This window comes from Amblyraja radiata, chromosome X, assembly GCF_010909765.2.
Source record: "Amblyraja radiata isolate CabotCenter1 chromosome X, sAmbRad1.1.pri, whole genome shotgun sequence".
NCBI classification, from domain to species: domain Eukaryota; kingdom Metazoa; phylum Chordata; class Chondrichthyes; order Rajiformes; family Rajidae; genus Amblyraja; species Amblyraja radiata.
Window position 1 is genome coordinate 12472019 of NC_045999.1, and position 23342 is coordinate 12495360.

The window sequence follows — 23342 nt, forward strand, 5'->3', positions numbered from 1 at the left end:
TAATTAATAATATTATTTGCAATATAATTTATCATAATGTCATGAACATTAGCAATATAGAATATTTTTTTCCAATTTCCGAATTCTTCATTCTGTTCAGAATCCTCAAACCCTAAATGCAGGAACCCCCAGATTATACCAGCGTTCCTTTCCTGATCACTTGTCTGAAGCTGAACTGTTAGTAAGCCGGAAAGTGTGTGGGAGAGAATCATAGAGATAGCTGTGACAGGAGCCTCAATGATCTAGTGAGTGAATGAGTGAGTCTGCTTCACGCTCCCAGCCCAGCTGGGCTCAACCCAGCTATATTGTTGTGGCTCAAGGATAGGAGAGAAGGCAACCTGAAATACCCTCTTCCCACCACACACAAGAAACAGAAGATCCATCCCCATCTATCCCACCAGTCTCCCAAACACTCACTCATCTATACGGGTGTCAATAATTTGGCTGTTTGTAAACAGGAAGAGATGCAGGTCCAATTCTTTATTCCATTCTAAAATAGCCAACGAGCAGAGATTAGAATATGTAGGAAAGAACTGCAGATGCTGGTTTAAATCTCTGATAGACACAAAATGCTGGAGTAACTCAGCAGGACAGGAAGAGAAGGAATAGGTGATGCTTGGGGTCAAGATCCTCTTCAGACTGATTTATCTTTTATTTAACATTTAGTTAGCATTTAGCATTCTTGATTTTTTTAAATCCTATATAAAATTGAGACACAACTCTAAGCTCTAGGGGCAGAATTAGGTCATTCGGCCCATCGAGTTAGATAGAGCTCTAGGGGCTAGTGGAATCAAGGGATATGGGGAGAAGGCAGACACGGGTTATTGATAGGGGACAATCAGCCATGATCACAATGAATGGCGGTGCTGGCTTGAAGGGCCAAATGGCCTCCTCCTGCACCTATTTTCTATGTTTCTATGAGGCTATTCCACCATTCAATCATGAAGAAGTTCTCCTCCTCTCTCCGGAGACAGTTTCACAACCTCCTCCCAATTTGGCTAGCCTGTGCTGTCTCCTCCCTTTCCTTCACCCTCTAGCTGTCTCCTCCCACCCTCCCATCCGCCCGCCCTCGGGCTCCTCCTCCTCCTCCCTTTGTCCTTCTTTCTTTCCCCACCCCCTATCAGTCTGAAGAAGGGTTTCGGCCCGAAACGTCGCCTATTTCCTTCGCTCCATAGATGCTGCTGCACCCGCTGAGTTTCCCCAGCAATTTTGTGTACCTTCGATATTCCAGCATCTGCAGTTCCCTTTTGAACACTTTGTCTACTCCACTGCGATATCTCTTCAAGGTATGCCTACTTTGAAGAAGTTCTCCTCCTCTCTCCGGAGACAGTTTCACAACCTCCTCCCAATTTGGCTAGCCCTAGCTGTCTCCTCCCCTTCCTTAACCCTCTAGCTGTCTCCTCCCACCCTCCCATCCGCCCGCCCTCGGGCTCCTCCTCCTGCCCCCCTTTTCCTTCTTTCTTTCCCCACCCCCTATCAGTCTGAAGAAGGGTTTCGGCCCGAAACGTCGCCTATTTCCTTCGCTCCATAGATGCTGCTGCACCCGCTGAGTTTCCCCAGCAATTTTGTGTACCTTCGATATTCCAGCATCTGCAGTTCCCTTTTGAACACTTTGTCTACTCCACTGCGATATCTCTTCAAGGTATGCCTACTTTGAAGAAGTTCTCCTCCTCTCTCCGGAGACAGTTTCACAACCTCCTCCCAATTTGGCTAGCCCGTGCTGTCTCCTCCCCTTCCTTCACCCTCTAGCTGTCTCCTCCCACCCTCCCATCCGCCCGCCCTCGGGCTCCTCCTCCTCCTCCCTTTGTCCTTCTTTCTTTCCCCACCCCCTATCAGTCTGAAGAAGGGTTTCGGCCCGAAACGTCGCCTATTTCCTTCGCTCCATAGATGCTGCTGCACCCGCTGAGTTTCCCCAGCAATTTTGTGTACCTTCGATATTCCAGCATCTGCAGTTCCCTTTTGAACACCATGGCTGATCTACCATTCCCTCTCAACCCTATTCTTCTGCCTTCTCCCTATAACTCCTGACACCTGTACTAATCAAGGATCTATTAATCTCCGTCTTACAAAATATCCATTGACTTGGCCTCCACAGCCTTTTGTGGCAATAAATTCCACAGATTCACCTCCCTCTAACTAAAGAAATTCCTCATCTCCTTTCTAAAACTATGTCTTTTTATTCTGAGTCCCGCTGAGTTACTCCAGCTTTTTGTGTCTATCCTTTTATTCTGAAGCAATAGCCTCTGGTCTGAGACTCTCCCACTAGTGGAAACATCATCTCCACATCCACTCTAACCAGGCCTATTGGTTCTGAACTAGAAGTCCATTTTCTGTCTGTGCATGAAGCTAATGGAAGTGGGTTGTTGAAGATGAACCAGCGTTTTGTATTTGCCGATCTCTGCCAGGAAATAACAAGCACCGTTGTAATTTCATAGTTACATTTATAGATTCCTAATGGGATGTTGTGTGTCACTCCGCTGTGGGTCCAAGTACTCTCGTCTGCCATCTCTAACATTAGGAAAAAAAGACACATCTTATTAAATTTGATTTTCATACAATGAGTCAAGAGTGTTTTATTGTCATATGTCCCAGATAGAACAATGAAATTCTTACTTGCAGCAGCACAACAGAATATGTAAACATAGTACACTGTGAACAATATAATAAACGAGAGAGAGACAAAACGTACAGTCTGTCTATATGTACACACACACACACACACACACACACACAGCAAACAATAATAGTGCAATGAGAACAATAATAGTCTATGCAGCTCGAGCTTATTTACCCTTCCCTGCTCTGCAATCACCATTCCCTCTTCCACAGCCTTTCCAAATTGAAATTGTGTGGAGGTTGAACTCGTATTTTACATTTTTATAGTGAATTATGCAAGATATTCTTGAATAAAGAATGCAAATATGTTAGAACTATGGTGGTTAAAAATTGCATTAGTGTTTATTAGTATTGTTAACAATGAATGCTCGTGTTTTTATTCATGTTTGACATTCTTTTCAGGAGCACAACAACGCCTTTTACTGGTGACAGTTTTTGCACTTAGTGTACGTTATCACCCTGTAGATGTCTCCTTGGCAATCTCCAGTGGCTTGTTGAATGTATTGTCCCAGTTGTGTGGCACCGATACTATGCTGGGACAGCCACTGCAGTTGTTACAAAAGCCCGGCATTTCACAGCTCAGCACAGCTTTAAAGGTAGCCAGTACCAGATTACTTCAGATTCTAGCCATTACCACAGGGTAAGTATCATGTTTATTTTATTTTTTATCAGTAATTAGTTTGGAATAGAAATATTATGGTTGAGTTGATCTGTAAGATCTGAGGAACTGGTAGCCGGTTAGTGTGTATTGAGTATTCAGTGAAATCGCAAAGATCATTCTAAAAGAATCCTTAAACTCATTTTTATAAGGAGAGGAAAAAACCCAAAATGTTTATAATGAAAATTTCATCCCAGGCATTTAGTTATCTTCATTCATTCCATGGTAGATAAAAATGCTGGAGAAACTCAGCGGGTGAGGCAGCATCTATGGAGCGAAGGAATAGAGTCGAGACCCTTCTTCAGACCCTCATTCATCCACGACTCAGTTTTGGATGTCAGTGTTTGTGTGATTTGGATAATAGTCTTTTAGCATTAAATAAAATGGTGAAATGTGAGTTATTGTTAAATGAGATGAGCTGAATAACTAGAATGGTATTCAGACAGTTATGTAAAAGGTGCACCAATCTTTTTTTGTTGGGGGGGGAGGGGGGGGTAGTTGATGAAGGCAGATCTGGTTTACATGTAGTTTTCAGGGGCAGAAAGATGGTTTCACTTGCACTGAATAGAGTTTTGTGGCTCACTGTTTGGATTAGGCTAACCAAACCTATTACACCCTAATTGTGCTCTCCATTGTAACCAGTGGAAGATTTAGATACACGTAAATCTTTTCTGAACCCTTTCAAGCTTATCCATTCAGCTATCTCTCCTTGGATCCCATGCGATCTAACCTTCCAGAGCAGCCTACCATGCGGAACCATGTCGAACGTCTTATTGAACTCCATGTACACAACATCTACAGATCTGCCTTCATCAACCTTTTTGGTCGCTTATTCAAAAAAATCAATCAGATTTATGAGACACGACCTCCCACGAACAATACCATGCTGACTATCCCTAATCAATCGTTGCCCATCCAAATGCATGTATATCCTATCCCTCAGTATACTCTCCAGTAACTTACTAACTACAGATGTTAAGCTCACCAGCCTATAGCTCCCAGCATTTTCCCTGCAGCCCTTCTTGAAAAGAGGCACAACATTTGCCACCCTCCAGTCTTCCGGCACCTCTCCTGTATTTAAGCACGACTTGTAAATTTCAAACAGGGCTCCCGCAATTTCTACTGGTTTCCCTCAATGTCCTTGGATATATCAGATCAGGCCCAAGAGATTTGTCTATCTTCAAACACACCAGTACCTTCAGTCCTTCTTCGACAATAACCCTGACTGCTCTCAAGACACTTCCAGTGACTGCTCCAATTTCCTCTGTCCTACTGTCTTTCTTCTCAGTAAATACAGAGGAGAAATACTCATTTAGCACCTTGCCCATCTCCTGTGGCTCAACACAGAAGTTACTGCTTTGATTCCTGAGAGGTCCCACTCTCTCTCTAGTTACCCCTTTCCCCCTTATGTATTTATAAAATCTTTTGGGATTGATCTTAATGCTACCCGCCAGAGCTATCTCCTGGCCCCCTTTTGCCCTTCTGATTTCCTTTTTTAGTTTACACCTTTGTTCCTGAAACTCCTCCAGGAATACACTTGATCCCAGCTGCCTATACCTGTCCCATGCATCCTTCTTGTTTTTGACTAATGTCTCAATTTTCCTCGTCGGCCAAGCTTCCTTACGTTTGCCTGCTTTGCCCTTCACTCTAACGGGGATGTACACATCCTGAGCTTTCATCAGTACACTTTTAAAAACATCCCACTTGGCCGATGTTCCTTTCCCATCTAATAACCTGCTCCAGTCAACTTGAGCGAGACCTTCTCTCATACCATCAAAGTTGGCCTTACCCCAGTTGAGCATTTTAACACGTGGACCCTCTCCGTCCCGATCCATAACTATCTTAAACCTAATTGAACTGTGGTCACTGGTCCCAAAAGGCTCCTCCACACACACTTCATTAACTTGCCCTTCCCAATTTCCCAATACTAGATCCAGTGTTGCCCTCTCACGTGTGGTGGCCTCCACATACTGCTTAAGAAAACTCTCCTGAACACTTTTGAGGAATTGCACCCCATCTGTACCCTTCACGCTATGATTTTCCCAGTCTATATTGGGAATGTTAAAATCCCCTACTACAACAACCTTATTTGACCTGCAGCTGTCTGCAATCTCCCGGCACATTTGTTCTTCTAATTCCCGTTGACTATTCGGGGGTCTGTAGTACACCACCAACAAAGTGATCATCCCATTCTTGTTCCTCAGCTCCACCCATATAGCCTCACTAGACGAACCGTCCGTAATGTCTGTGGTGGAACAAGGTTGTCTGAACACAGCCGTGACATCCTCCTTAACCAACAATGCCACCTCCCACCTCTCTTTCCCTCACCTGTCTGTGCTGAAGCTCCTGTACCCTGGAACATTGAGCTGCCACTTGCACGATATTTTTTGTGAAAAGTCAAATAGACTTCAGAATTTCCAGTCCTGAGTCTCGGAAAGTATGCATCCTATAGTAACCCACATTACCTCCTTTTTTTGCCCTTTTTTTTAAGTAGCTTTACCAACCTGTTGTTGAATTTGCTGATGGAGCCATCATTGCAGCTTCCTAGAACTCTTCATTTTGCACACTGACTGCATTTCAAAGAGTTCGTTTTATAATCATACGTGAATCTGGCACTTTGTAGATTCTCAAAATATGTTGAGCATAGTGAAGGTCAGTGTGTCTATCCTACACTTTATCATTCTGCATTCTAAAGTTATCTTAAACCTCAAAAGGATAAACATTCCTAACTCTGCAGTCTCTTCCATAGTTTATGTTATATGCAAATTAGGCCACTCAATCATGACAGATCTATCTTTCCCTCACAACCCCATTCTCCTGCCTTCTCCCAATAACCCCTAACACACAAACTAATCAAGAATCTGTCAATCTCCACCTTAAAAATATCCATTGAAGGCCTCTGTGGCAATGAATTCCACAGATTCATCACCCTCTGACTAAAGAAATTCCTCCATCTAGTTTCTCAAAGTACGTCCTTTTATTCTGAGGCTATGTCCTCTGGTCCCATACTCTCGCACTAGCGGAAACATTCTCTCCACTATCCAAGCCTTTCTTCACATAACCGATATGCCGAATCAAGTAAATTAACCTGGTATACTCCTACAAATCCCAACTGCCTTTCTTGAAAATGTATGAAAATGAAGTTCTGTTACATTGTGATGCATGGACACCGTATGCACTGCAATGTAAGCTGAATCTTCCATCCATTAAATGCTGTGGCTCAGAAATCCATGGAGCAGTGTGAAAATGTAATGAACACTAAAATGGTTTCTTTTGCACCATTTCAGATTTACAATTGTGCTTCCTTTGTGCTTTATTCTTCTAGAACGTACGCAGACAAGCTGAGCCCGAAGGTGGTTCAGTCCCTGTTGGATCTGCTGTGCAGTCAGCTGAAGAACCTGCTCTCCCAGGCTGGAGTGCAGCTAACACCCTTGCACGGAAACAGAGAGAACAAACTGGATGACACTGGCGAGACTGAGGATGCAAAGGATTTTCGAGGTATGAAGCATATGTAGCTTTACAGTACGTGTTAAAATTAAGGGTAGATGAGGTAAAGGGAGGTACATGTAATAATGTGCAGGAGTTAGCCAATAGACCAAATCACCACAGTTTGAATTCAGTTTGAATTCTACTATGGTAGCCTTTATATGCTCCCAAGACCTCAATACCTTTTAGTTCTTCCACTGGGTTTAATGGGATCTTGTCTAAATAATACATAGAGAGCCATCGGCAGTGTTATATGGCACCAAGATGCCTTTCTGAGTTGGTCTACTTTGCTTGAATTTGGCCCATATTCCTCTAAACCTTTCCTATCCATATTACTGTCTTTTTAAACAATGTGTTGTTCCTGGTTCTACACAGGCACATGAACAGGCAGGGCCAAAGGGCATGTTTTATTTCTCTGATTCTAAGTCCTCCTATCTTGGCAACACTGTTGTGAATCCTTTGTGCCTTCAATCTGGATGAATCATATCCTTGCGACCAGACTTGCACGCAATACTTCAAATGCAATCTCACCAATGTCTTGCACATGTATAACACGATGCCCCAACTCATGACGGCAATCGAACCAAACATCTCTACCCCACCCTTTTTGAGTATAATGATACTTTCAGGGAACTATGTACCCGGTGCCTTTCTGTTCTCCAGCATTCTCCTCTTCTCTGTCGGGTCAAAGAGACTACAGGAGACAGACACAAAAGGCTGGAGTATCTCAGCGGGTCAGGAGGCGGGTCAAAGAATAATAATAAAGTATTTAAGATTTCTGAAAATTCATAGGCCAGGTGCTCAGAAGGAAGCCAGTTGGCATATCGTTGGCCAGCCAGGGTACTAACCTTCTAACTGAACTAATTTTCTGTGCTGACACCCCCCAATTTCCAAAAGGTATACATTCCTGAAAAATATTTCAATCCATGGATTTTAATAAATTGGAAAGGGTGGGCAATGTGCATAAAATATATTTTGATGCAACGTATGCCTATAAGTGAAATTGGTATGCTGTTCAGACACTAAAATAAAAGTTAGTAAATGGGGACAGTGCTTTCTAGTCAACATTCGTAAATCAAACGTTCATAAATCAAGATCTCATTTTCCTGCCTTCTTGGCATAACAGATAAATTGTTGATACCCCGGTTGTAAGCTTTATTGATTTCAGAAATGTGCACAGAATAGAGAAAGCAGTTTATTTAACTCTTATCTTTACTTTCCAGCAATTCTTCGGAAGCAGCACACTGCTGAGCTGCAGCTGGGGGATTTTCTTGTTTTCCTACGCAGAGTTGTGTCTTCGAAGGCTATTCAGTCGAAAATGGCCTCGCCTAAATGGACGGAAGTGCTACTTAACATTGCTGCTCAGAAGTATTTTTCAGGTACGCAGCTTCTCAGCTCTTGAACGCAGAAACTGGATAACATAGGAGAATCTCTCCGGATGTCTTGCATGGCCATTCTGTTGGCCTTAGAGTGTGGTTAGGAAGCTCTGTATGGCTGCAGCACCTAGTGTTGGAATGCAGTAATTGTTGCTGTTATATCAGATGGTTTGCAAACAAATTTCAAACTTCTGAAGCTCTTGTTATAGAGATTTATTTTGCACCCATGACAAAATGCATGCGATGTAGAAAAGATATATACAGCTACAAAGTTTGAATTCTTATATTTGCTGTTGCTTATCTAATGTTTAATCTGAAACTTATAAGATTGTTAAGGGCTTGGACACGCTAGAGGCAGGAAACATGTTCCCGATGTTGGGGGAGTCACAGTTTAAAAATAAGGAGTAAGCCATTTAGAACGGAGACGAGGAAACACTTTTTCTCACAGTGGTGAGCCTATGGAATTCTCTGCCTCAGAGGGCGGTGGAGGCAGGTTCTCTGGATTCTTTCAAGAGAGAGCTAGATAGGGCTCTTAAAAATAGCGGAGTCAGGGGATATGGGGAGAAGGCAGGAACGGGGTACTGATTGGTGATGATCAGCCATGATCACATTGAATGTCGGTGCTGGCTCGAAGGGCCGAATGGCCTACTCCTGCACGTATTGTCTATTGTCTATTCTTTTCATTCTACCTCTGCCAATTCATCCAAATTAGCAAAGTGTTGTGGTATATTGTTCAATAATTTCATTGCTTCAAGGTCCAGGAACAGCTTCTTCCTAATGACCATCACGGTATTGAACACTGAACTCCAACTAAACCACTTGGGTTGCACGAGGGACTTTGACAATCTCCTATCTACCTGTTCAAGAAGGAACTGCAGATGCCGGAAAATCGAAGGTAGACAAAATGCTGGAGAAACTCAGCGGGTGCGGCAACATCTATGGATGCTGCCGCACCCGCTGAGTTTCTTCAGCATTTTTGTCTACCTCCTATCTACCTACACATAATCCATATCCCTCCATTCCCAGCATATCCAGATGCCTATACAAAAGTGTCTTAAACCTACCTCAACCCACCAACCCTGTGAACTTTGCCCCTCTCACCTTAATGCTCTGCCCTCTAGTATTAAATTCTTCCATTCTGGGGATAAAGGTTCTGACAGTCTATCCTCTCTGCCTCTCATAATGTTATATATTTCTATCGGGTCTCCCAGCAGTCTCTGGCATTCCGGAGAACCAATCCAAGACTGCCCAACTTTTCCCTGCAGCTAATGCCCTCTAATCCAGGCAGCATTCTGGCAACTCTCCTCTGTATCCTTTCCAAAGCCTCCATATCCTTCTTATAATGGGGCAACCAGAACTGCATTCAATACTCCAAATGTGGCCTAACCAGTCTTATAAAGCTGCATCATGACTTCCAGACTCTTATACTCAATGGCCCGACCTATGAAACCAAGCATTTTATATACATCCTTACCACTTTATGTACTTGTGTTGCCACTTTCAAGAAGTCATGGACTTGGACTCCAAGAGTCCAACTATGTACATCAGTGCTGTTCAGGGCCATGCCATTAATTGTATATTTTTCCCTTACATTTGACCTCGTAAAGTGCTCACACTTGCTCAGTGGAGTTGCACTGCTTAAAATCAAACTTAATTTAACTATTATTTGAAAATGTATATGCTACGTGAAACTGGCCCTGTGGCAAGAGGAACCAGAAAATGGGCAATACTTGGGCGTTAAGGAAGGTATTTGATGAGACCACACACTCTGTTTAGAAGGATGAGAGGGAGTTTAGAAGGATGAGAGGGAGTTTAGAAGGATGAGAGGGAGTTTAGAAGGATGAGAGGGTATCTCATTGAAATATAAGATTGTTAAGGGTTTGGACACGCTAGAGGCAGGAAACATTTTCCCGATGTTAGGGGAGTCCAGAACCAGGGGTCACAGTTTAAGAATAAGGAGTAAGCCATTTAGAACGGAGACGAGGAAACACTTTTTCTCACAGAGAGTGGTAAGTGTGTGGAATTCTCTGCCTCAGAGGGTGGTGGAGGTGGGTTCTCTGGATGCTTTCAAGCGAGAGCTAGATAGGGCTCTTAAAAATAGCGGAATCAGGGGATATGGGGAGAAGGCAGGAATGGGGTACTGATTGGGGATGATCAGCCATGATCACAGTGAATGGCGGTGCTGGCTCGAAGGGCCGAAGGGCCTACTCCTGCATCTATTGTCTGGTTGCACAAGATTAGATTGTAGATTGCAAGAAGGGCAGGAAAAGTTGGCAGTGGGATATAAGAACTGCCATATGACTGGGCATAAAGGTGATGGATGAGATACAAGAGGAAGTGCATCATTATTATCAATGTTCATTGGAAGAATGGAAAAGCAGATTTAGCTTTCATAAAAACTGCGACACTGGTATCTTGAGGGATGTGGGGACGAAGTGTTAAAGCAATATTGATGCTCAAGTTCAGCTGTGAATGGTGAATGGCTCCTGGGTCCAGTGATTACCGAGTTAAAGTGCTGCAAAACTCAACACTGGTAACCCAGTTTAAGGAGCTTTCCCGATGAGAACTTAGATTCACATTGCAGTCCAAATGCATTAGCATTCTGTACTCAAAATGGTTGAGGTAGGCTTCCCAGACAAATTGATGTAGTGTACTTGGTCTAAGTTGTTATCCCTGGCAAATGTTAATACTGGGATAATGCAAAACTCTGCATCTAGTTCTTCCCTGTGCTGCACTAAACACATGTAGAATATATCTGATAAAGGTTTGCAATTATTAATAAATGCCTCTACCATTTCAGGAAGATTGTAATGCTCAAAACTGTTCCTTTCAAATGTTTCTATATACATATATAACATTGAAGCTTATTACGTGTACATTTCTTATAATCAATTACGATTTAGCAGTACACATGATCAAAAGCCACCATTTGATTGTTTGCATGAATCTCTTGTGCTTCCTGAATTCATTGCAAACCGCACCAGCAAACCATGTCCTCTGTCGTGCAGGTGTCCCACTGGCTGGCAACCTCAGAACCAGATTGCTGGCCCTTCATGTTCTGGAAGCAGTGTTGCCTGCCTGTGAGTCGAGTGTAGAAGACGATCAGATGATACAGGTAACGTAGCTACTCTTGGGAATTATATCTTTAGAGTGGTGTTAGAAATGCTTCCGTATCATGTACTGAAAGGTTGGGATAGTCCTAGCCTCACCTATCTCCTCTGGCAGCTTGTTCCATACACTCCGAAGACGTACAGGTTTGTAGGTTAATTGGCTTGGTAAATGTAAAATTGTCCCTAGTGTGTGTAGGATAGTGTTAATGTGCGGGGATCGCTGGTTGGAGCGGACTCGGTGAGCCGAAGGGCCTGTTTCCACACTGTATCACTAAACTAAACCCAATTAAGGAAGATGATTGACACAAAAAGCTGCAGTAACTCAGCAGGACAGGCAGCATCTCTGGAGGGAAGGAATGGGTGACGTTTCAAGTCGAGACCCTTCTTCAGAACGGTTAGGGATAAGGGAAACAAGAGATATAGATGGTGATGCGGAGAGATAAAGAACAATGAATGAAAGATATGCAAAAATGTAACGATGATAAAGGAAACAGGCCATTGCAAGCTTTGTAGGGTCAAAATGAGAAGCTAGTGCGACGTGGGTGGGGGAGGGATAGAAAGAGGGGGAATGCCGGGGCTGCCTGGATTGAGAGAAATCAATATTCATACCACTGGTCTGTAAGCTGCCCAAGCGAAATATGAGATGCAGTTCCTCCAATTTGTGTTTAGCCTCACTCTGACAATGGAGAAGACCGAGGACAGAAAGGTCTGTGTAGGAATGGGAAGGAGAATGAAAGTGTCCAGAAATCGGGAGATCAGGTTGGTTCAGGCAGACTGAGCAAAAGGTGTTCCGCCAACCGATTGCCTAGTCTGCGTTTGGTCTCGCCGATGTAAAGGAGTCCACATCTTGAACAACGGATACAGTAAATGAGGTTGGAGGCCGTGCAAGTGAACCTCGGCCTAGCCTGAAAGGACTGTCGGGGTTCCTGGACAGAGTCGAGGGAGAGGTATAGCGACAGGTGTTGCATCTTCTGCTATTGCAGGGGAAGGTACCTGTTGAGGGGGTGGTTTGGGTGGGAAGAGATGAGAACCAGGTAGTGGCGGAGGGAACGGTCTCTGTGGAAGGCGGAATGGGGTGGAGATGGGAAAATGTGGCTAATCCATCCCGTTGGAGGTGGCGGAAATTTTGGAGGATTATGTGTTGTATGTGATAGCTGATGGGGTAAGGACTAGGGGAATTCTGTCTCTATTGCGACTAGGAGGAAGCGAGCAAGGGAAGAGCTGCGGGGTACCGAGGAGACACGAGTGAGGGCCTCATCTATGATGGGAGAGGGGATCCCCCGTTCCCTGAAGAATGAGCTCATCTCAGATGTTCTAGTATGGAACACCTCATCTTGCGTGCAGATGCGGCGTAGACGGAGGAATTTGGAGTAGGGGGTAATCTTTGCAGGAAGCAGGGTGGGGAGAAGTGTAGTCGAGATAGTTGTGGGAGTCAGTGGGTTTGTATTAGACGTCATTCAATAGTCTATTTCCTGTGATGGAGACTGAGCAATCAGGAAAGGGGAGGGTGGTGTGGGAGATGGTCCAAGTAAATTTGAGTGCAGGATGAAAATTTGTGGTAAAGTTGAAGTCCTTGAGTTCTGCATGGGTGCAGGAGGTAGCAGTAACGGGGATAGAGTTTGGGGATAGGGCCAGTGCAGCCTAGAACAGGGATTGTTCAATGTACCCTACAAAGAGGCAGGCATAGCTGGGGCCCGTGCGGGTGCCTATAGTTACGCCTTAGACTTGGAGGAAGTGGGAGGAGTCAAAGGAGAAGTTGTTGAGGGGAGGACCAGCTCCGCTGTTAGTAGAGGGAAATTGGATGGTTCTGTGGTCGAGGAAGTAACGGAGGGCTTTAAGGCCTTCCTGGTGGGGGATGGAGGTGTAGAGTGACTGAACATCCATAGCAAAGATGAGGGAGTGGGGGCTCGGAAAACGGGTCATTAAAAAGACGAAGGGCGTGCAAGGTATTATTGGACCAGGGGGGTTAGGATGGAGTCGAGGTATGTGGACATAATTTCCATGGGACAGGAGCAGGCAGAAACAATGGGTCTGCCAGGGCAGTTGTGTTTGTGGATTTTGGGGAGAAGGTAAAACCAGGCTGTGCGGGGCTGGGAAATAATACCGTTGGAGGTTGTGGAACGCAGACAGCCAGAAGTGATGAAATCAGTAATGGTGTTTGAAATTAAAGCCTGGAAGATGATTAGTGTGCAGAGTTTACTAAAGTTCTGGTAGTGCAATAGTGGTTTATTGGGGAGTCCAGAACGAGGGGTCACAGTTTAAGAATAAGAGGTAAGCCATTTAGGACTGATATGAGGAAAAACATTTTCACCGAGAGTTGTGAATCTGTGGAATTCTCTGCCACGGAAGGCGGTGGAGACCAATTCACTGGATGTTTTCGAGAGAGTTAGATTTGGCTCCCGGGGCTTAAGGAATCAAGGGATATGGGGGGGAAAAGCCAGAATGGCGTACTGATTTTGGATGATCAGCCGTGATCATATTGAATGGCGGTGCTGGCTCGATGGGCCGAATGGCCTACTCCTGCACCTATTTTTTCTGTCTGTTTCTATTGTCAGGTGCAAAACACAGTAATTATTTTTGGATGTTTGTATTGTTTTTCCAGGTGGTGGAACACCTATTCTTGCTCATCTCTAATTGCATGTGGGAGGCCCCCATTTCCCAGGCAAAACACACAATTCAGATCAAGGAGAAGGAGCAGCCAACAAAACTACAGGTACCACACCCTGCATGTTCTTGATTAGTACGGGTGTCAGGGGGAATGGGGTAGAGGGGGAAAGATAGATAGCCATGATAGAATGGCAGAGTAAACTTGATGGGCCGAATGGCCTAATTCTGTTCCTAGAACTTATGAACGTATGTTCTTTTACTGACCATGTACATCACCACACTTGTGCATATGACAATACACTTTCCCCTTTAGTCTTATAAACAATTAATGTATTTTAAATCAGTTCAAACTGAGATTAAAAGTTCAAAATGTAAACCACTGCATGGAAATTGGAAGAGCAATAAGGACGTCAATCCGAGTAAAGGAAATGGGATTAAGGCTGCTTGTTGAAGATGTTCATTGTGGATGGATGACAGGTGGCCAGAACACCAGCATTTGTTTAATGACTTATTAGAATAGAACTCAGAAATTTCTACCCTTTTTAAATCTTGACCGTCTATGGATCACTGTCTAATGGCAAATATAAAGCCATATTAAAAAGGACACTCGGAGATTTCAGTATAGTGTTTTCGGGTTAGATTCTAATTTGACTATTTATTGAAATCCAGGGACCAGCAAATAATTTGAAGTAAAATTTGTAAGGAAGAGAATTAGTAAAATAGTGAGTAGATGTTGGGTGGAATGTGAAATAATAAAAGTATTGCCGCAAAATCGAGAAACAACAAATATTTAAGCATTTCACAATTCACCTGAATTCCCACAGGTTTATTCACATTTAAAAGTAGGAAAGGAACTGAACTCTTGCTACTGCGGCTCAATGTTTGCAAGATGACCAAAGGATTCCCCCTCCTGCAGGTTGGGAAGTCCAGATATGTGAGAAACTTTGAGGTTGTGTAGAATTTGATAGCTAGACCCAAATTGTCCCCCCCCCCCCCCCTCTGTGTATGAAGGAACTGCAGATGCAGGTTTAAACTGAAGATAGACGCAAAAATCTGAGTAACTCAGCGGGCCAGACTGAAGAAGGGTCTCGACCTGAAACTTCACCCATTCCTTCTCTCCAGAGATGTTGCCTGTCCCACTGAGTTACTCCAGCTTTTTGTGTCTGTCTTTATTGCCCCTCTGTTTGCTGACCAACAATGGCCAAGAAAACCATTTAAAAAGATTGGGGCTGATTACAAGATGACCTCCGATTACACAGAGGGAGGAGGAACATGAAAGAGGAAAAAACTGCATTAGAGCAATTGGGGAATAGAAGATCACTGGCGTGGGGTAGAGAGGAGAGAAAGGATTACCGTGAAGGATATGATGGCAGTGCATCAAAAGGGAGAGTTGTCTGTGGTTGTGGGAGCTCAGGTGGTCCAGCAAAGGTTTAAATCCAGTCAGACCCCCAGCAAGTGTTTCTCTGTCTTGCTCACAGCTGACACTGAAATGTACTTACTGCTAACTCCAATTATATGCTGGTTTATCATGTTTACCTACAACAAGTGTTCCCAGCCTGGGGTAAATTTACCCCCAGAGGGTAAATTTCACCTACCCAGGGGGTAAATGTGTGGATTTGTACATATTTTTTCCTCATTGATTGACTGTGTTTGGTTCTGGTACACCAGTATCTATTCATCATTAGTTGTTCATAAATAAGTGAACAGACATTGTTAAATGCTATTAAAGTTGCCAGGGGTAAACGGGACGAAAAAGGTTGGGAACTACTGACCTACAACCTTTCAATCCAAACTAATCATCAACATCTGAGATTGGATTACATTTATATGCAACAACCACTGACACACCTGTCAAAAACTGCTCATTTCTGTGACCCCCCCCCCCCCCCCCCGAAGCACAATCAGTTAAATGTAAATTAGTTGCCATTGAGTCAATTTGTGTTTATCATTCATGAATCACTGTCCCTCTTCCCTCTCTTGTGTGGAGTTTGAATATTCCTTTAAATTGAATTGAATTGATTGAATATTGTCACATGCAACAAGCCACAGTGAAATTCTTTGCTTGCAAACCCAAGGTAGGCAAATAGCTGCTACATAAAGGGTACTGACAAAGTTACAAAGTATCCTGCACCAGGCCTACCCTTATTCTGCCCCGTCCCCACGGTGGTTTCCACACGTCAGGTCTTCCTTTGTACTTCCCCCCCCCACCCCACTCAGGGAGGTCCTCCTTTGTGTGTGTGTCACACGCCCCTCACAGCGGTCTTCCCATGCCAGATCCTCCAATGTTCCCCGTGGCCCGTGCTCTGTCTCCCACGTGGCCTGTCCTTGGCAGCCGGCGCCCTCAACGATCGACCTCGATGACTGCTGCACCAAACTCCTCCATGATCACCGCCGGGTCCCCCCCCCGGACGACTCCGCGGCCCAGGCCCCAGCCGCGGGCTCTGCTGATGCGCGAGGCTCGTCAACCCGCAAGGCTCCCGCCCCAAATGTTGGATCAGGCTTGAATTATGCAAGTCTGTGCCCGTTGTGAAAATGTTGTTGCCAGGATATATATGTTGTATAATTATCCTGTACTGTTAGAAACTTGCTTAATGATTATATATTTTTGTAACTATAATAGAAGCAAGGAGAAATAGAAGAAGAAGACGAAAATCTTCCTATCCAAGAAGTATCCTTTGATCCTGAGAAAACCCAGTGTTGTGCGGTGGAGAATGGACAAGTACTGACCCATGGGAGTGGTGGAAAGGGCTATGGTCTCGCATCGACTGGCATTGCTTCTGGATGCTATCAGTGGAAGGTACATCTAAATTAAATGCAGAAAATGTAAAAAAAATATTTAAGAGTAGCATGTTTTGAATTCTGTCTGCATTGAAATGCGTGCATTGCATTGTGTCACTTTAATATATATTTCGAGAGTATCACACATTCCAAATTTCTTTCCTAGTTTTATATAGTGAAGGAGAATCGAGGTAATGAAGGCACGTGTGTTGGAGTATCACGCTGGCCTGTGCATGATTTCAACCATCGGACTACCTCGGACATGTGGCTGTACAGGGCTTACAGCGGTAATCTTTACCACAATGGTGAACAGACGCTGACTCTCTTCAGCTTTACACAAGGAGACCACATAACATGCGTCCTCGACATGGAGGCCAGGACAATCTCATTTGGGAAAAACGGAGAGGTAAACACTCTCAATGTCCTTGGTATTTGTAAACTCTATATGCCAATAAAAGTGGTTTATTGCAAACATCCCCCCGCCTCCTCTGCAAATTCCAAACAAATTGCAAAATAGGATTAACTTTGAAATTTGAATATAAACAAAAGCATAAAAAAGGAGCAGGAGTAGATAATTCAGCCCTTCAAGCCTGTTGCACCATGTAATGAGATCATGGCTATTCATCTACTTCAATATTATGGTCAGCTTTCTCCCCATAAACCTTGAGCGCTCTACTCCAAATAATTCCAACTTTAAAAAAAAGTATATTTAATGATTTGGCTTCAACAGCGCTCTGTCAAAGAGAATTTCTTGTTTTCACCTCTCACTGGGAGAAGAAATTTGTCCTCATTTGAGTTTTAAACATCTTATTCCTTGATCTGCTATGACTCCTCATTCTTGCGCTCCCTGGCGTTACGAATGTCCTTCCTGTAACAAACCTTTCCAATCCTGTTTGTGTTGGAGTATTCTATGAGATTCCTCAAATGACTCGATCTCTCTCCATTAGTCAGTCTACTACCTCAGGAATCAGTTTTGTGCTGATATCTTAATTGACCATAGATAGATACAAAATGCTGGAGTAACTCAGCGGGTCAGACAGCATCTCTGGAGAAAAAAAATAGGTGTCGTTTCGGGTTGAGACCCTTCAGACTGAGAGGCAGGGGAAAGGGGAGCGAGAGATATAGAAGGTGATGTGGAGAGATATAAAACAAATGAATGAAAGATATGCAAAAAAAGTAACAATGATAAAGGAAACAGGCCTTGCTGTTTGCAAGGTGAGAATGAGAAGCTGGTGGGGAGGGACGGAGAGAGAGGGAATGCAGGGATTACTTGAAGATCGAGAAATCAATATTCGGACCACTGGGTTGTAAACTACCCAAGCGAAATATGAGATGCTGTTCCTTTGTGTTTAGCCTCACTCTGACAATGGAAGAGACCGAGGACAGAAAGGTCAGTGTGGGAATGGGAATTAAAGTGTTTGGCAACAGGGAGATCGTGTAGGTCCAGGCGGATTGAGCGAAGGTGTCCAGCGAAACAATCGCCCAGTCTACGACCATATCCCCACAGGAACAGGCCTTCGAACCCACAATGTTTATGTCAAACATGACGCCAATTTAAACTAATCTCTGCTAATAACCTGTCATAATTTATAAAATATGCTCCTCATTTGCAGAAGATAGACACAAAGCTGGAGTAACTCAGTGGGTCAGGCATCATTTCTGCAGAAAAGGAATAGGGTGACGTTTTGGGTCGAGACCCTTATTCAGGTCTTGTATTCCCAGTTTATTGACCAGACAGGATAATTTCCAGGGTTACCCTGCCAACTGAGCTTTTGTTATACCAATCAGACATGATTTATGCCTCTGCCAATGGTGCTAATTTACTTTTCTCTCTGCTGGCTAAATAATCTCAGTTGCAATCTATATACTGGTAGATTGTAGAACAGGTTGATGTTGAACCAGGGAGCTTTGCGGCAAAGGGCACCGTGTACTTTCATGCTTTAATATGCCATTAAGATTCCTTACTGTTGGCTACAGGCTGGAATTAATTATCAGTTGACATGAACATTTTATTTTAAAGTGCAGCATGCACAGAATATAAACGACTAAAGAGCTGAGAACTCCAATATTTTTCAGACTTTTGTGCAGAAATGCGTTTTTTTTAACAGTCAGTCTGGATATTACTGACATTTAATTATGTAATGTGCGCCTGCTGGAAATTGCTTACAGATACAGTTCCAAATTGTTGCTGTTTTCACGGATGTGTTACTGAAGCAGCTTTTCTTAATTAAATGTCCCACTTTATTTCCATTTAGGAACCTAAGTTAGCGTTTGAAGATGTGGATGCAGCAGAGTTGTACCCTTGTGTCATGTTCTACAGCAGTAATCCTGGTGAAAAGGTAAAGACAATTTACCCACTGGCAGGTCCCCTGTGGGTTTTCTTGAATTAAATCAAACGTGAAGCTGTATTTTGGAATGATTTGAAAAGGGCTTCATGAAAGTGTTTTGCCAGGAAAATGGCGGCTGTTTTATGGTCAAGTCCGAAAAGAAGTTAAAATATCAAATCTGAACCCAATCCAGCCCACCTCCAGGTTTCCTCCTCTTGCTGGCCATTCAGGGGCGGCATGGTGGCACAGCTGTAGAGTTGCTGCCTTACAGCACCAGATACCTGGGTTCCATCCTGACTACAGCTGCTTTCTGCACACGGAGTTTATACATTCTCCCCATGACCTGCGTGGGTTTTCTCCGGGTGCTCCGGTTTCCCCCCCACACTCCAAAGACGAACAGGTCTGTAGGTTAATTGGCTTTGGTAAATATTGTAAATATTTTGGAGGATAGTGCGGGTGTACGGGGATCACTGGTTAGTGCGGATTCGGTAGGCTGAAGGGCCTGTTTCTGCACTGTATCTCTAAACTAAACTAAAAGGGCAACATGAAAATGAGTTGAATGTTTTTAGTTTAGAGATGAGGCGTGGAAACAGGGTCCAAGTCCGTGCCGACTAGTGAACCCGTTCACTAGTTCTATCCTACACACTACCGACAATTTTGCAGAATCCAATTAACCAACAACCCTGCATGTCTTTGGAATGTGCAAGGAAACCGGAGTACCTGGAGAAAACCCACGCGGTCACAGGGAGAACGTATAAACTTCATATGTACAGCACCCATAGTCAGGATCGAACAAGGCTCTCTGGCATTGCAAGGCAGCAACTGTACTATTGGGCCACGGTGCCGCTAGTTGAAATGCTGAGTGGAGAAAATGTGAAGAGTGCAAGTAAAGCATTCCCTTGTGATGGCCTTTTGTTAACGAGAGTCAGTCGTGTTGTTGGGATAATACAGCTTAGAAACAGGCCATTCGTCCCACTGTATAGACGTGGACACACATCTTTCCACACTTGGCCAATTGCCTTCATGCCTGGGTGATTGAAATGCTTGTCTTGATGCTTAAATGCTATTAGCCACTCTGCTTCTTGGTGCTTAGCTGGTCAATATGTTGCAGCCTCGTGTGTCTGCCTCCCGCTGGTCTTAGTGATTTGGCTGTACTTTCTGAGCAGCTGTATCATTCAGATATGCCTGATGCAAGAATACGTATCGTGCCTTTATCACAGCTTTCAGCTCAACTCATGATTACAATCATTACCAAAAGGCTATTAAACACCTGCTGCAGTTCTATATAAAAACACACAAAATGCTAAGTAACACAGCAGGCTAATAATGTCTCTGGAGAACATGGATAGGCAATGTTTTGGATCAGGACTCTTATTCAGACTGATTGTATGGGGAGGGGGTGAGAGAAAGCTAGACGGGGTGGGACAAGCCTGGTAGGTGATAGGTGGACACAAAGTGCTGGAGTAACTCAGCGGGCCAGGCAGCATCTCTGGAGAACAACGAATGCTAACATTCTGGGAGCCCGAAACACCACTCATCCTTTTCTCCTGAGATGCTGCCTGATCTGTTGAGATACTCTGGCATTTAGTGTCTATCGTTGGTTCCTTTCTACACAAGTTCTGCAGATGCAGATGAGGAGGCTTGATTGACAAATGTGTGCGCGAAGGCCAGCGATGAAAAGAAGATAACAGATTGTGAGATATGTAGAGGAGGCATGAAATGTGAAGCCAGAGGAAAGAATATAGGTGGAAGGGGATGGAAGGAAAGTGGGCGGCAGTGTGGAAGAAATAGATGCATTAAGGTGCGGCAAGGGTAGAGAGGGGAGTGGAGAGGGTGGGAGTATTGGCCAGCGCGGTGTTATTGGTTACTTACTGACATTGGAGAATTTCATGTTCATACTGTTGTGTTATGAGCTAAAGGAAAAATGTATGGAAGAAAGATTATAGTCCGGCAGGGTATTCTTCATTCTTTACATGATATACATGTGTTGGACTGATTTGGTGAAAGCGAGAGATGGCAGTGCTGCTGTAGATGGTTTCCCTACCCCTGTTAGACTAAGATCAAGGCTGAAGCTAAAGAGAACTGACAAGATAATTTGTAAATACACAAGTCCTAGATTACTGCAGAATGAGAGGAGACAGTGGTTTGTGGAGAATGTAAGTAATTAAGTAAAGCGATATTTCCATTTAGTAGCCAGCATGCACTGGGAGACCACTGTGGCGCTGGCATTGTCACTGAGCTCAGCTGTCAGTATTGAACAACTGAGTATATGAACAACCAGTTCATGGTGCCCTGGCATAGTGAAGGTTGTTTAGATGTGAGCCTAGACTATTATTGACCCGGAAACAGTGTCGTGGGGTGACGCCTGTATGGTCGTGAGTATTCTCCCAAAGAGTCGTACACTTTTCTGGTCGCCGCTGAAAATCTTCGGCGTCCTGCTGCAACTATGTAGTACTGGTAGTCGCCAAAAAAATCGGGTAACTGGGACAGGCCCTTTAGTTTAATACCTTCTTTGACTTCCCTTGTCAGCCACGGTCGCCTTTCTTCCTCTGGGATGAAATGACCCCGCATCTTCCGAATTACTCCCAGAAAGTCCTGCCATTGCTACGCCACCGTAATTCCTGTCAGGGTCCCTTTCCAATCAACTTTAGCCACCCCCTCTCTCATGCCTCTAGTTACCTTTACTCAACAGTAATACCAACACATCTAATTTCATCTTCTCCCTCTCAGACTGAAGGTTGAATTTTATCATATTATGGTCACTACCTCCTAGGGATTCCTTTACCTTGAGCTCCCTAATCAAATCCAGTTTGTAACACGCCACCAAATGCAGAGTAGACGAAAAGGCTGGAGAAACTCAGCGGGTGAGGCAGCATTTATGGAGCGAAGGAAATGGGCGACGTTTCGGGTCGAGACCCGAAACGTCGCCTATTTCCTTCACTCCATAAATGCTGCCTCACCTGCTGAGTTTCTCCAGCATTTTTGTCTACCTTCAATTTTACAGCATCTGACGTTCCTTCTTAACCAAATCCAGAAGTGACTTTACGCAAGTAGGCTCGACTACAAGCTGCTCTAAGAAACCATCTCATGGCACGCTACAAATTCCTTCTCTTGGAATCTATGGTTTTCCCAGTTTACCTGCACATTGAAATCCCCCATGACCACTATAACATTGCCTGCCTTTTTTGCTGATTTTATCTCCTGATTTAATTTGTTCGCTACATCCTGGCTACAGTTCGGAGGCATGTATATAACTCCCAACAGGTCTTTTTAGCCCTTGCGGTTTCTTAGCTCTACCCATGAGGATAATACATCTTCTGATCCTATGTCATCGCAAGGACTGAATTTCATTTCTTACCAGCAGAGCTACCCCACCCCCTCTGCCCACCTGTCTGTCTTTCTGATGGAATGTAACCTCTTTAAGGCATGTCTGATGCCCACATCATCATACCTACCAATTTCTAACTGGTCTATAAGCACATTCACTTTGTTCCATACACTGTGCGCATTCAATATAATAGTTCAGTATTCATCAGCCCTCTTCTCAAAACCTTTTTCACCCAGAGAGTTGTGATTTTGTGGAATTCCATGCCACAGAGGGCAGTGGAGGCGAAGTCACTGGATGGATTTAAAAGATAGTTAGATAGAGCTCCAGGGGCTAGTGGAATCAAGGGATATGGGGAGAAGGCAGGCATGGGTTATTGATTGGGGACAATGAATGGCGGTGCTGGCTCGAAGGGCCGAATGACCTCCTCCTGCACCTATTATCTATGTTTCTAAAAAATGTGTGTTCAATATTAGACCTTCAGTTTGCTAACTCTGAGCCACAGGTTCAAAGACTCTGGTGCATGAATTTATTGGTGGAACACCAGATTGACGTCTCTATCTGACAAGAATGTGACCTTATTTATGACCAGCATGTGATATTTTCATGCCCACTTTCTCAAAAATAATTGCTTTTTTGGCTCATAACCTTAAATTAGCTGCCAAGCTTCTTACATTACAACAGTGACTGGACTTTAAAAGTGATTAGTTGTCTGACAAGCCCTTGTTGAAATCCTGAAATAATGAAATACGGCATGTAAGTGCAAGTTTGTTCCAATGAAGGACCTGGCTTTTCTCAGTATCTCTTTTTCAGAACCATACAGTTATTCAGCACGGAAACAAGCCCTTTGACACAACTTGTCCAAGCTAACCAAGATGCCCCATCTAAGCTAGTCGTATTTGCCCATGTTTGGCCCATATCCCTCACCCTTTCCTCTCTGTGTCTTTTAAATGCTGTTATAGTACCTGCCTCAAACACATCCTCTGGCAGTTCGATCCATATATGCACCACCCTTTGAGTGGAAAAAGTTGTCTCTAAGGTTCCTATTAAATCTTTTCC

At 44.0% G+C, this 23342-nt stretch overlaps 1 protein-coding gene and 1 long non-coding RNA gene across 13 annotated transcripts in view; one reads left to right on the plus strand and one right to left on the minus strand.

Annotated features, from left to right (window-relative positions):
* herc1 (HECT and RLD domain containing E3 ubiquitin protein ligase family member 1) overlaps positions 1-23342 on the plus strand; it is a 217426-nt gene that overhangs the window by 106000 nt on the left and 88084 nt on the right. For all 12 annotated transcript variants that reach the window (XM_033014841.1, XM_033014842.1, XM_033014847.1 and 9 more), the window contains 8 exons: positions 3019-3256; positions 6600-6772; positions 7984-8139; positions 11145-11251; positions 13849-13959; positions 16474-16650; positions 16798-17037; positions 18887-18970. In XM_033014841.1, coding sequence (XP_032870732.1) covers positions 3019-3256; positions 6600-6772; positions 7984-8139; positions 11145-11251; positions 13849-13959; positions 16474-16650; positions 16798-17037; positions 18887-18970 — 1286 coding nt within the window. The remainder of the gene's footprint in view (positions 1-3018; positions 3257-6599; positions 6773-7983; positions 8140-11144; positions 11252-13848; positions 13960-16473; positions 16651-16797; positions 17038-18886; positions 18971-23342) is intronic.
* On the minus strand, positions 1836-21986 carry LOC116968199. The gene is made up of 3 exons (XR_004410422.1): positions 21971-21986; positions 2032-2036; positions 1836-1946 (listed from the first exon to the last, which is right to left on the minus strand). It is a non-coding gene; the product is annotated as an uncharacterized LOC116968199 (long non-coding RNA).